This window comes from Phascolarctos cinereus, unplaced genomic scaffold (genome assembly GCF_003287225.1).
Source record: "Phascolarctos cinereus isolate Bilbo 61053 unplaced genomic scaffold, phaCin_HiC Scaffold_726;HRSCAF=1367, whole genome shotgun sequence".
Taxonomy (NCBI): domain Eukaryota; kingdom Metazoa; phylum Chordata; class Mammalia; order Diprotodontia; family Phascolarctidae; genus Phascolarctos; species Phascolarctos cinereus.
The window spans coordinates 145445671-145459416 of NW_027556098.1; the positions used below are offsets into that span (position 1 = coordinate 145445671).

Sequence of the window (13746 nt, forward strand, 5' to 3'; positions counted from 1 at the left end):
AAAATGACTAAATAAGCCTGAAACATCATTAGCTCAACTTTTCCATTAAATATAAAAATAGGGTCTAACACAGGCAAGTAAATAAACAATGAATCATCTGGCAGATCCCACATAAAATGTTGTCTCCCTGGGTAATTAGTGGCTGCTTATTTTTTACATTCATTCATCAACCAATTTTACTTTCTAAACACTGACAATAAGTTTGGTGTTTTAAAACAAGCATAGGACTTGGATTTCATTTCTTTTTGGCCCCTCATGTAAGCTTAAGCAAACATCTATAAAATGGAGATAATAATAATTATACTAATTATACTCACCAGATGTTTTTAAGGTTCATATGAGTTTATGCATGTGAAGGTACTTTGCAACCAAAAAGCACTACGTAAATTAAAACATGAGTTTTACATGGTTTCACAATTTCATAGTATTTTCCTCTCCTATTAATATTTCATTTTTTTAAAGTTCCTGCATATCTGAAGACAATGGCAAAATCTTACAGATAGTTCTTCATTGTTTTAATAAACAATACTATCCTCCATTAATGGAATTAAATTAAAGAAAATCCTCTTCACTTTTTCTTCTAACTAATACAAACACAGATTCTTCCTTACACATAGACTTGGTTCCCCTAAGTACTATTTGGTTCCATCAAAATCCAAATTCTTTGAAATATTTTAGTCTTACTGGAATGAAATGAAAAGAACACTAGGCTAGGAGACAAAAAACCTGGTTTTTAATCCTAGGTCTGCCTCTGAGAGTCCTTGAGCAGTCTTTTAATTCTCTAGGATTCATTTTCTTCTTCTGTAAAATGAGGTTTTACATTTCTAGTCTGGAGGACTGAACTAGCAATGAATAGTTTTTTTAAAAAAAGATTATACTATAAGACTGGTTTGATAGAGAAGAAAACTTCACTAGCCTCATACTATCATTAGGTAAATCCTTCTAAGTGGCCAAGACTAATTGTACTCTGATATCTCCAAGTGTAATAAATAAAATGAAGTGCTTAGTGTAGGACAGCAATAATAACTCATCTTTTAAGTGATATAAGAGAGTATGTACTTAAAATTAAATATCGTCTGCCTCTCAAATAGTTTAGTCACTAGATACATGGTGGTTCTGCACTCTCTTGGAGGAAATTAAGGGAAAAAATAAAAACAGCTGAGGAATGGATAAAAATGAACACGAAGTTCATACAGAAAGGATAATACGGCATCAGGACTGGAAAGCTAATGAGTTGTATAGTGTTTTCAGCCAGTATAAATGGTATCATGGACAGCTATGGCTAGAGCATGATAAAATAATAGCAACTTTATGTAAAACTCAAGTTCTTTTTCTATTTTTTTCCCCACCTTTGAGCTTTTGCACTGGCCATCCATCCATCCATCCATCCATCTATCCCACATGCCTGGAATACACTCCTTCCTCACCTCCACATATCACAGAATCCTTCTCCATCAAGACGCAGCTTAAATAAGATTCTTTCAGATGACTTTCCTCATCACCTCCCACCCACCCCCAACTGCAAGCACCCTCCATTCCAAACTCCTTTGTATTTATTCTACTTATATTTATTGTGTACATATTTATGTGTTGTTTCCTCCATTAAAATTCAAACTACGTAGGAGTAGGGATTATTTAATTCTTTGTATTTGTATGCCCAGTCCTTAGCACAGTATATGGCACAAAGTAATACTGCAATAAAACTTCATTCATTTTCTTGATTATTTCTATAATGATACCTTCAGTTAAAATGTTGCATTTAGGATGAGAGGGTTATCTGGTTAGGAAGCCTTTCTCTTTCCAGAACAATACTAAGTTTCCTGTACAAAAACTGTTCCAATGTGAGCAGTGCCCCATGCTTTTGGAAAGTGCCCCATACAGAGTCTCTAGAAAAAGGAAAAAGGTCAAATCAAATTTTAATTAAAATCTTCTCTTCCCTCTAATTAAGCCTAATTTTATTAGTATATAATGAGATATACTATGGTATAATGAGTAAAGAGCTAGATTCAGAGTCAGTAAAATTTGGGACTCCTGACACTTTTATGGGACCCTGAATAAGTTATTTAACCTCAGGGCCCCTGGCAAATCCCTAAGACTATATATATATAAACTGCAAAGCAGGTGCTGATCTGCATTAACAGAAGGAATTTCTTTAGTGGGAGTTTCCTATACAAATGAAATAATGAGTACTGTAAAAAGCTTGATATCTCACCACATATAAATTTAATGGGAGAATTTTGAACTATAAGGAATTATCAAATGGGAAAGAAATTGAATTTTTAGAAACTAGAATCTTCTATGATTAATCATTTCAAATACAACTAAACAGCCCACTAACATGAAAATAACTATAATGGTAAGGAAGATGTTTTTTCCTTTCCTTTCTGGTATTGTTGTGATGATTTCAATCAAGCTTCTTCTAGGATAAGGGGCTGGACCAACTGAATTATGGTAATAACACTATAGTATCCAGCTTCCTTGCCTAGTACTCAACAAGAGCACAATAACCTAAAGTGAGAAGAATGGTAAACAAGAATTATTACACACTGATCTGTGTTCCCAACACAATATTCATTTAATCTCTGAGCTGTATTTTAAGGTTATGATGATTACTTATTTCAGTGGCTACTTAGTGGGGACATCTAACAAAACCTAATAAATGTCAAAGAAACCTCTCCTTTTCAGCCTCTCAATTTCTCAATTCTACACAAAATATTTCTATCAAAATAATCTTTTTCTCATTTATTTAAATTCAAATCACAGAAAGTTGGCCAACAGAGGGCAAGACTTGGACTCAAGAAAAGCTAGGCCTAAACCCTACTTAACACTTAAGAGCTCTATCAAGTATAGGCAAATCACTAAGTCTTAGCTTACTAATCTGTTTTATTTTTTATTTATTTCCCCTCTAATTAATATCTCCTCTTTTATGATTATTTTAGGTTTATTTGTTAGGATTCCAATTTTTTAATGAATATTCAATTCATTAATCTTTGCTTTTTCTATTTCATTAATGGATGTTTGTAAAGGTATGATTTTTTTCCCCTGAGGACTGTTTCAGATGCATCCCAGAAATTTTGGTATGTTTTTTCATCATTAGAAATTTACTAGAAAATCACTCATTAAAATACTTTACAACATAAGATATATTGCTAATTACATAACACTAATAAATAAAAGTAAACATACACTATCACTTAGGAACCATAATACAGGTTTTAAAGGATAGACCCATGTGCCATTCAGAGCATATTAACCAATAATTTTGTTGTGAAACTTTAATAAATATAACAACATAAGCCATTCTATACATGGTCAAGAAGTTGTTCACACAGAACAATAATGAGGCATCAGAGAACACTTTGGGAAGGAATGTGGTTACCCCACAAAAAACAAATATGGTACATTCATTACATTAATCAATGAATAACTATTTACTTAGCACTTACTATTTACTAAGAATTGTTACAAGCATTGGGGTCACAAATACAAAAAAAAAGAAACAATTCTCAAAAATGTCTTACATTGTAATGGAATAAAATGTGTATTTATAAAAATATGTGGCAGAAACACAAAGTTAATACATACATTTATACATATTTTATGTATGCTAATATGTAAACACATACACAACATAAATAAACCTTTGAAGCAGAGGACATTAGTAATTGAGGGGATAAAAGCTTTATGTAGAAGATAATGCTCAAGTTGTCTTGAAACAAAAAGAACTCTGAGGCTGAAGTAAGGAATGAAAGAATTCCAGGTACCTGGGATGGCAAATGCCATCCCACAGTCATACAGATGGGAGAAATATAGCAGAGGAACTTGATGGAGAGAACAAGAGCAAAGAGTCTAGGATAATGCCAAAATTATAAACCTCTAAGAGCTGAAGGATGATGATGTCTTTGACAGGTATAGAAAAGTATGAGAGAGGGGGTGTGTTTAAGGCGAACGATAATGAGTTCAGTTTTGGACATCTTGAGTTTCAGGTGTCTTTGGGACATGTTATTTCAAATTTCAATGGGAAACTGATGATGTAGGCCTGAAGGGCAGAAGAGAGAACAGGGCAGCATAAATAACTCTGTGAGATCTTTGCATGGAGATGTTAAACACCTATCAGAGCTGATGAAACTGCCAATTAACCTCAAAAGGTTACAAATAAATCCTTTAATAAAACAACACAAATACAAGAATCCATATAAACTCTTTATGAATCTATTTTTGTTTTCAATTTATAATACCCTTTAAGTTAAATTCTACAAATAATGACTTGTTGATTAAGCCAGTACTCCTTTATAACAACCTAAAATTTTACTTTCAATCATAAGTCAGAGAAAACGAGGGTACTGTACTGGGAAAATAAATCAGGGTCTTTAAGAATTCTTATTTCCCACTCTTTCAACTTTGTACTTTGTCCCAGTTTTAGTTTTATTATTCTAAGATTTTCCTATTATGACTTACAAACTTTGATGAAATCCCACTCTCAGAAATTATAATTCTTGATTTTTAAGAATCATTGTTCATGGACGGTTAGGTGATGCAGTGGATACAGCTCTGGCCTTGGAGTCAGGAGGACCTGAGTTCAAATGCGGCCTCAGACACATGCCACTTACTAGCTGTGTGACCCTGGGCAAGTCACTTAACCCCAATTTACACACACACACACACACACACACACACACACACACACACACACGCACAAGAATCATTGTACAAACAACAAAATAAATAACACAAAACTTCTCAAAAGTCATTATCAAGTCTGGTGTCCCTTTGAAATTTAGAAAACCTCATTTGCCAACTAAAGAACTAGAAAGATCATTTAGTCTAAGTCCCTCATGTTACAGATAAGGAAAGGCTGAAGGCTGATACAGGCTAAGTAACTTACTGAAGGACATACAATCATTACTTGTAAATCTTTTCATTTGTTGAATTTAGGTTCAAACAACTAAAATTTATTTTGATATATCTACCCTGCCATAAAAGTGATATTAAAAACTATTTTGTTTAAAAAATTTTTAAACAGAATTGGTGACCATTGCTTCATAGCTCATTTTCTGTGTGTCAATAAGAAGAAATCAAACTTGCTATATTTTAGTTTCCTGTGCAATGAAGGTTGGAAAAGAGTAGATTTAATGATTAGAAGATTAAAACCTGCAAGAAAATAATTAATTATGCTTTAGGGTCAAAACAAAAAAGAAATTAGGCTAACAAATAGGGAGAAGTATAAAGGAAAGGTTAAGAAAGTGAATGTTAAATTATCAAACAATATTAAGACTACTAAGACATACAATTTTTACAAATAAAAAGGAAGCCCAATAGAATAAAAAGTTTCAGAATACTGTAACAAATTAGACTTACTGGGTTGTCTGTAGAATCGTCAGCCAATTGTAAACCAAAATAATCTCTCTCAGTTAAATCAAGATGTTTGAAGACTGTATCCAACAAAACTTGTCCCTGATCGTGTTTCTAGAAAAATAATGAAAGAAAAAAAATTATGCCATCATAATACACTGAAATTCTAACCTGGACATTTTGTACTTTCTGTTAAGATTGGAGGTTATTTTCATGCTAATTCTATCTACAAAACTGGGAAAGAAAAATGAATACTCCAAAGTAATATGACATGATAAACTTCTCAAAACTAGACTGCATTTTTAGTAATCAAATTTGGATAAGCTACATTTAAAAAGGTTTTGGTTTTTGGATGAACAAAATTAAAGTAGTTAGAAATCAGGAAGAAAAGACATAGTAGGGAGAAAAATCTTTGCATCAAAAATTTCTTGACAAAAGTATGATATTAAAGAAAAACCCCATTCTTCAATATATGTGTTCAAAGAGCATGGTCCATTTTCAAAAGTGAAAACTATTACCTAGAAGATGAAAAAATACTCAGTCACTGATAATGAAACATGCAAATTATAATAACTCAAGCTTCAATTCATACTGATCAAATTGGCACAGATAATAATGAATGAAAATAGTGTTGGAGGAGCTATGAGAAGACATATACACTAATATGCTTCTGGTAGAGCTGTCAATTCTGATTAACAATTATACTTACAAAAATTTTAATATTGTTTATATTCTATGACCCAGAGATCCTACTACCGGGAATATTTCCTAAGAAGGTCAAAGACACAAAGAAATGCCCCACATAAATCAAAATATAAATAGCAGGACTTTTTTTACAGTAGGAAAAAACTGTGGACTACTGGTTAGGAAATGGCTCTAGACAAAGTAAGGTATATCAATATAATGAAATATTGTTGCAATATAAAAAAAGAGACTTCAAGTACTCTGTTCAGCATTTGAAAGCTATATAACCAATCCCTTTTCTACCTCTCCAATTTACTCCTCTCCATATGCTTTACAATCCAACTATACTAGTCTAATTGCTGCAATACTCAATAGTCTATCTCCCAACTGTGCTTTTTGATTGACTGTCCCTCAGGACTGGAATACGCTCCTTCTTTACCTTCTGGCTTTGATGCCTTCTTTCAAAATTCACCTCAAAGGGGCAGCTAGGTGGCACAGTGGATAGAGCACCAGCCCTACAGTCAGGAGGACCTGAGTTCAAATCTGGCCTCAGACACATGATACTCACTACCTGTGTGACCCTGGGCAAGTCACTTAACCCCAATTACCTCACCCCCCCAAAAAAAACAAAACAAGCCCTCACCTCAAATTCTACTTTCTATGACAGCTCATCCCCACTTCCCTCCCAAACCTCCCACTACTAGCACCTTCCCCCAGAGATTACCTTGCATTGATACTGGAAAAAGTATAATCATTTCTTTATATATGTATACATACACATATTTACGTGTGTGTGTGTGTGTGTGTTATTTCTTTAGAAAAGGAGCAACCTGAGCAGGGACTGTGCTTTTGCCCTTTATTTGTATCCCAATTACTTAGCACAATGCCTGGCACATGGTAGGAGCTTATTAATAACTGTTTTTGTTGTCATATTCATATTCAATATCTCCCAACAAGAGTACCAGGGAAACACTCTAGTTATTTACTTGTCATGTCTCCCTCATCATGTGACCAAGCCATTTTTCTCTGTCTCATAAAATTCCTTGATGATGTCCTATATGTCTTTGAAGCTTCTCATGGATTATATGACAGTCTATTTACACCCACCATTTGCCTTTCTTTAGCCCTCTATGCGATATTTACCTTCAGTTCTTTGAAGATAGTGGTGTTCAAAGTCTCACTGATGAAAGAAAACTAGTAAAATGTTATTATTAATAATATGGGCCTTCACTTTCTGTGGAAACTTGGGACTTTGTGATCCCCCAAAGCAATCTAGCATGCTGGGTCCAGCTCATCTGTACCGTCTGACACAGACATACATAGAACCGGACAAATTCTATAACAGTCTCCTTTCAAATATATGTTGAAACCTAGACAACAGACATTCCTCAAATATTTCTCCTTTCCCATGAGGATGGAGTAGCCAAACTCCTTTACTGATTACAGGTCTCTTCTAGGAGATTCTGCCATACTTTAGGGGAATAATATAATTTACATCTGGAAGACCTTACCACCCACAGAAGATCAATACCTCTTCGACCTGAATTAAGAGCTGAATCTCCTCCATCATAGTGGTATCTTGGCTAGTATGTATCTCCCTGTTTTATGCCTTGCCCAATTTTAAATGTCAGGCAGTCAGTGAAGAAGGTTATTTCTGTTGCTCCATTTTCCAAGGAATCCTGAATGATGATATTAATGTATGGATATGACAGACCTTGTTGTAAAAGGGCCAGTAAGGTGGCATCAGCAAACGCTTTTTTGCATTTAAAAAAAAAAAGCAAAAGCACATTGAGATCTTATATTCTTTACCCTTTCAGTCAGATATAATTGTAAACATGTGGTCCTACTGCGGATTATCACTTGCAAAAATCTGCTTGTTCCCTGCTAATGCTCTTCTTGCAAATATCTTCAGTTGATGGAGAAATACCTCTCATAAAGACTTTGTACAGGGTAGGCACATAGGCTGGCAGCTGATGTTCAACTGGTCAAGATTTTGTTTTCAGAACACAAACAAAAATCCTCAGAGCGTGTTTAAACTGTTATAGCTGCCCTGGAAACATCTTTTATGATTGTTTTGTTACATGTACAAATCTACCAATGAAAATATCAAAAGAGGAAACTATTTATGGCACTACAGAATAATCATGTAATTTTAAATGGGGTGGAAGGAATAAATTTATATATATATCATCTCTTTGATCTTCATAACCACCCTATGAAGTAGACACTATTATGATTATAATTTTACAGTTGAGGAAACTGAGGCATAAAGAAATTAAGTGACATGCCCAGGGTTACACAGCTAGCTAATAAAGGTGTAAAATCAGGTCTTCTTGATGCAAGGCCTAGCACTCTATCCACTGTGCCACCTAGTTAAACTTGGAATGTTTCAAAAATTTATGAAAAATTTATAAAAGGCCTTATAACTGATGCCATTCTCATTCTTCCTTTTCACCTGGTTTTGCTCAAGTATTGTTAGAAAATGGGTTTATTTGTATAACATTTTTATTTACAAATTTAGTACCTTAATCTAAGTTAAGATTAATCATCCTAAAGACATAGATGATTTTATGGCAGATTTTGATAAACGTTGAAAAAAGTTCACAAATATTCTTTTTAAAATAAAGTTTTACTGAGGCTTTAAGAAATCACTTGATTTATGCCTTTTGTAATTACATCATAGTCATCTCTGGGAGAATTCCCAGAAGAACAAAACAGAGAGAATAATTGATACAATGACCACATGTGACTATGTACACAACACTCTACTGTAGCAATCACATTCTTCCCTGGTTTTAGTGCCCTTATCTATAAAATGAGTGCAGCTGACAAGATGGCCTCTAAGGTCCCTTCTAATGAGATCCATAATTAAATCCCACACATACTCTCTCTCTCCAGCAACACAAATTAGGTAATCTATAATATATTTCAAGTCAACAAGCATATATCAAGTGCCAACAACTATGTGCCAGTAAATGTGTCAAGTAGAGAGCATATAAAGAAAGTTACAAGACAATTACTGTTCTCAAGGAGTTCACAGTTTAATGAGGGAGATAACATGTAAATGACTACATTACAAACAAGATACAGATGGGATAAATTGGAGATAATCTCAGAGCAAAGGTACTAAAATTAAGGAGGAGTGGGAAAAGATTCTTGCAGAAAGCAGGACTTTTACTGACAGTTCAAGGAATCCAGGGAAGGCAGATATTATGCACTTACTACATGCCAGACAATATGCAAAGTATTGGCGATACAAATACAAACAGAAGGAAGATGGTTCTCCTCAAGAACTTACATTCTAATGGGAGAAGGCAAAAAAATGGAAAGGGGTGAGGGTAAGGGAGTAAAGACATGGGGGCCACCGAAGACTATTATGAAGAGCATAACGTGGCCACACCATTTAGGGTTCCTTCTTAATCTCTTTTTGGTCATGGACACCATAGCAGTCCAGTGAAACCTAAACCCTTGTCAGAAAAATGTTTTTTAAATGCATAAAATGCAAAGGATTATGTAAGAAACTAGACACATAAAAATAATGTTATTAACATAAAAAAAATTCATGGACCTCTAAAATGTATACAAGATTCCTTCTCCAGGGCCCTGAATAAGAACCCTTAGTCTAAAGGAAAAATTGAACCTGGAATAACTGAAGTAATTTAAAATTCTGCCTCTCACACTAACTGTTAAAAAAACAATTCATGGACCTCCAAAATTCAGGGCCTCCTGCATACTCTGGGTCCAGTGTTTCTGGAAAATATGGCAATTCAAATGACAAGTTTAGGGGCCCCCTTAACATTCCTTCACACCAGTTCCTCATCTGTAAAATGAGCTGGAGAAGGAAATGGCAAACCACTCCAGTATCTTTGCCAAATAAACCCCAAATGGGGTCATGAAGAGTTGGACAAAATTGGAATGACTGAACAATAAAAACAACATGGTAGTATTCCATTATATTCATAAATTGTATATAACATTTAAACAGGCTTTTAAGGTTCTGAAAGTTCTTTACGTATTTTCTGTTAATTAATCTTACCAACAACCTTGAAATTTAGGGGGAAGGTACATATTTATCTAACTAGACCTTGCTTCAAAACATAACCAGAATTTAGCAACAAACTTTAGAAATCAGGAGTGGGGGAGGGGAGAGCCAAAATGTCAGGGATTCCACTGAGCTTTCCCAAATTCCCCTGCAAACTTTAAAGAATGCCTCAAAACTAATTCTGTAGAGTTATAACCCACAAAAGGTGGGATGAGACAATTTTCCAGCATAAAAAAACTTGGAAGGTCAGCAAGAAAGGTCTACCATACTAGGGTGAGAGTGGAGTGCACATAGTTCAGCATAGGCTGTGTCAGTGGAGGCGCTACCACAGCAAACCAGCAGCAAGTCTTGGGGGCAACTGAATCAGCAGCAGCAGTAGCTGCTTCTAGAGCTCTGAGCCCACAGACGGTAAGGTTGGGTGAGCCATATGGTCAGAATTAGATTATAGAGGTCCCTTCGCTGGCACCAGTGGCAGGACTCTACATTTCCCTGATTCGGATGCGGGTGGCAGACTTGATTCTCAGCACAAGGAGAGGTAAAACACTAGCACACCGGAGCTTGTGGTCTGAGGGGAGCAGGACCCTGCCACAGTTCCATGACTAAAGAGTGCTTATGGTTACTCACAAACCAGGGCACAGGCAGAAGAGTAATAAATATACCTCTTCTCCTTATATTACACCACCTTGGGAAAACTGAAAACTTTCAGGATCCCAGAATTAGCTCTAAAAACAGCTACACAAAAAAGGTGAAGTTTGGGACAGTGCCTCTTTTGCCCCCCAAGAAGCAAAGCCCCACTTTAGCAGAGTTAAAAGTCATGAAAGAGGCTATAAAAATGACCAAACAATGAAAAAAGCTCCTGACAATATAAAGTTACTATGGCAACTGGGAAAATCAAAACACAAACTCAGAAGAAGAAAACAAAGTCAAAACTGCTACATCAAAAGACTCAAAGACAAATGTGAATTGGTCTCAGGTCCCTCAAAAGAATTCCTGGAAGAACTCCAAAAGGATTTTTAAAAATCGAATAAGAGCAGAAGAAAAACTGGGAAAGGAAATGAGAGCAACGCAAGAAAATCATGAAAAATCAGTCAACGGCTTGGTAAAAGAGGCAAAAAAATTACTTAAGAAACTAACATCTTAAAAACAGAATAGGCCAAATAGTAAAAGAGGCACAAAAATCCAATGAAGAGAAGAACACCTTAAAAAGCAGAATTGGCCAAATGGAAAAGGGGGTCTAAAAGCTTACTGAAGAAAATAATTCCTTAAAAGATAAAATAAAAATTGGGCAAACAGAAGGTAATGACTCCATGAGACATCAAGACGCAATAAAACAAAATCAAAAGAATGAAAAAAAAATAGAAGAACATGTGAAATATCTCATTGGAAACACAATTAACCTAGAAAATAGATCAGGAGAGACAATTTAAGAATTAATGAACTACCTGAAAACCATGATCTGGGGAAAAAAAAAAGAGCCTAGACATCATCTTTCAAGAAATTAACAAGGAAAACTGCTTCTAGAACCAGAGGGTAAAACAGAAATGGAAAGAATCCACTTATCACCTCCTAAAACAGATCCCAAAATGAAAACTCCCAGGAATATTATAGCCAAATTCCAGAGTTCCCAGGTCAAGGAAAAAATATTGCAAGCAGTCAGAAACAAACAATTCAAAGGAGCCATAGTCTGGTTAACATAGGATTTCGCAGCTTCTACGTTAAAAGATCAGGGGGCTGAGAATCCAGATGTCAAAAGAGCTAGGACTATAACCAAGAATCTCCTACCCAGGAGAATGGAGTACAATCCTTCAGGGGGAAAAATGGACATTCAATGAAATAAAGGATTTTCAAGTATTCCTGAGGAAAATACCACAGCTAAATAGAAAATATGACTTTCAAATACAATATTCAATAAATACTTGTAACTTCTAAGAACTTTCTCCTTATTATAGCAGTTAGAAGGAATATACGCAGAGAGCACTTGAATATGATAGGATGCTTACCTAAAAAAAGAAAAATGCGCTGGAAGAAGGGGAAAGGGAGAAGTAAAATGAGGGAAATTATCTCACATAAAAGAGCTTTCAAGGTAGAGAAGATGAGACGAGGGAAGAAGCACGTAAACCTAACTATCACTGGAACTGGCTCAAAGAAGTAACAATACACACAATTGGTTGTGTATAGAAATCTATCTTACTATACAGGAAAGTAAGAGGGGAAAAAGGGTTGATAGAAAGGAGGGTGGATTGGGGGAGGCAGTGTCCAGAAGCAAAACACTTTTGAGGAGGAATAAGGTGAAAGGAGAGAGTAGGGAAAATAGGATGGAGAGAAATATGCAGTTGGCAATCATAACTGCAAAAAAAAAATTTATGGCAAGTTTACCTGAAAAAGACCTCATCTCTCAAATATATAGAAAAATGAGTCAAATTTATAAAAATAAGAGCCATTCCCCAATTGATAAATGATCAAATGATATGAATAGGCAATTTTCAGATGAAGTTATCAAATCTATCTATAATCATATGAAAAAATGTTCTAAATCACTAGTGAGCAGAGAAATGCAAATTAAAACAATTCTGAGGTACCACCATTACTATCAGCTTAGTTAAAATGACAAAAATGAACATGACAACTGTTGGAGAAGATGTGGGAAAACTGAGATACTAATGCTCTGTTGGTAGAATTGTTTACTGATTCAACCATTTTGTAGAAGAATTTGGAATTATGCCCATAGGGCTATAAAACCATGTATATACTTTAATCCAGCAATACCACTACTATGTCTGTATCTGAAGAGATAAAAAACAAGGAAAAGTACCTATATGTACAAAAATATTTATAGTAGCTCTCATAGTGGTGGCAAAGAATTGGAAATTGAGGGGATGCCCATCAATTTGGGAATGACTGAACAAGTTGTCGTATGTTGATTGTTATGGAATACCATTGTGCTATAAGAAACAACAAGCAGTATACTCTCAGAAAAACCTGATAGGACTTAGATAAACTGATGCAAAGTGAAGTGAGTAGAACCAGGAGAACAGTGTACACAGTAACAGTAATACTATACAATGATCAACTATGACTGAGTTAGCTCTCTTTTTTTTTTTTTAAAGGCAATTGGGGTTAAATGACTTGCCCAAGGCCACACAGCTAGTAAGTGTCAAGTGTTTGGTCTGAGGCCGGATTTGAACTCAAGTCCTCCTGACTTCAGGGCCGGTGCTCTATCCACTGCGTCACCTAGCTGCCCCTCTGAGTTAGCTCTTCTCAGCCATACAATGATCCAAGACAATCTCAAAAGACTCATGATGGAAAAATACTACCCACATCCAGAAAAAGAACTATGGAGTCTGAATGCAGATCAAAGCAAACTATTCTCACCTTTTTTTGAGGCTTTTCCCTTTTGTTCTGTTTCTTCTTTCACAACATGACTAATGTGGAAATATGTTTACATGACTGCACATGTATAACTTATAACACAGTGCTTGCCATTTTGGGGAGGGGTAATGGGAGGGGGAGAGAGAGAAAAATTTTGTAACTCAAAATTTTATAAAAATAAATGTTGAAAATTATTGACATGTAACTGGGAAAAATAAAGTATTACTTAAAAAAAGGAACTGATGATGGAAAATGCTATCTATCTCCAGGGAAAGAACTCACCAAGTCTGAATACAGAC

General features: G+C 35.1%; 1 protein-coding gene across 3 annotated transcripts in view; it reads right to left on the bottom strand.

Moving 5' to 3' along the window:
* PTPN4 (protein tyrosine phosphatase non-receptor type 4) overlaps positions 1–13746 on the bottom strand; it is a 217630-nt gene that overhangs the window by 123997 nt on the left and 79887 nt on the right. For all 3 annotated transcript variants that reach the window (XM_078146809.1, XM_020963090.2, XM_020963089.2), the window contains exon 3: positions 5359–5466. In XM_078146809.1, the coding sequence (XP_078002935.1) occupies positions 5359–5466 (108 nt within the window). The remainder of the gene's footprint in view (positions 1–5358; positions 5467–13746) is intronic.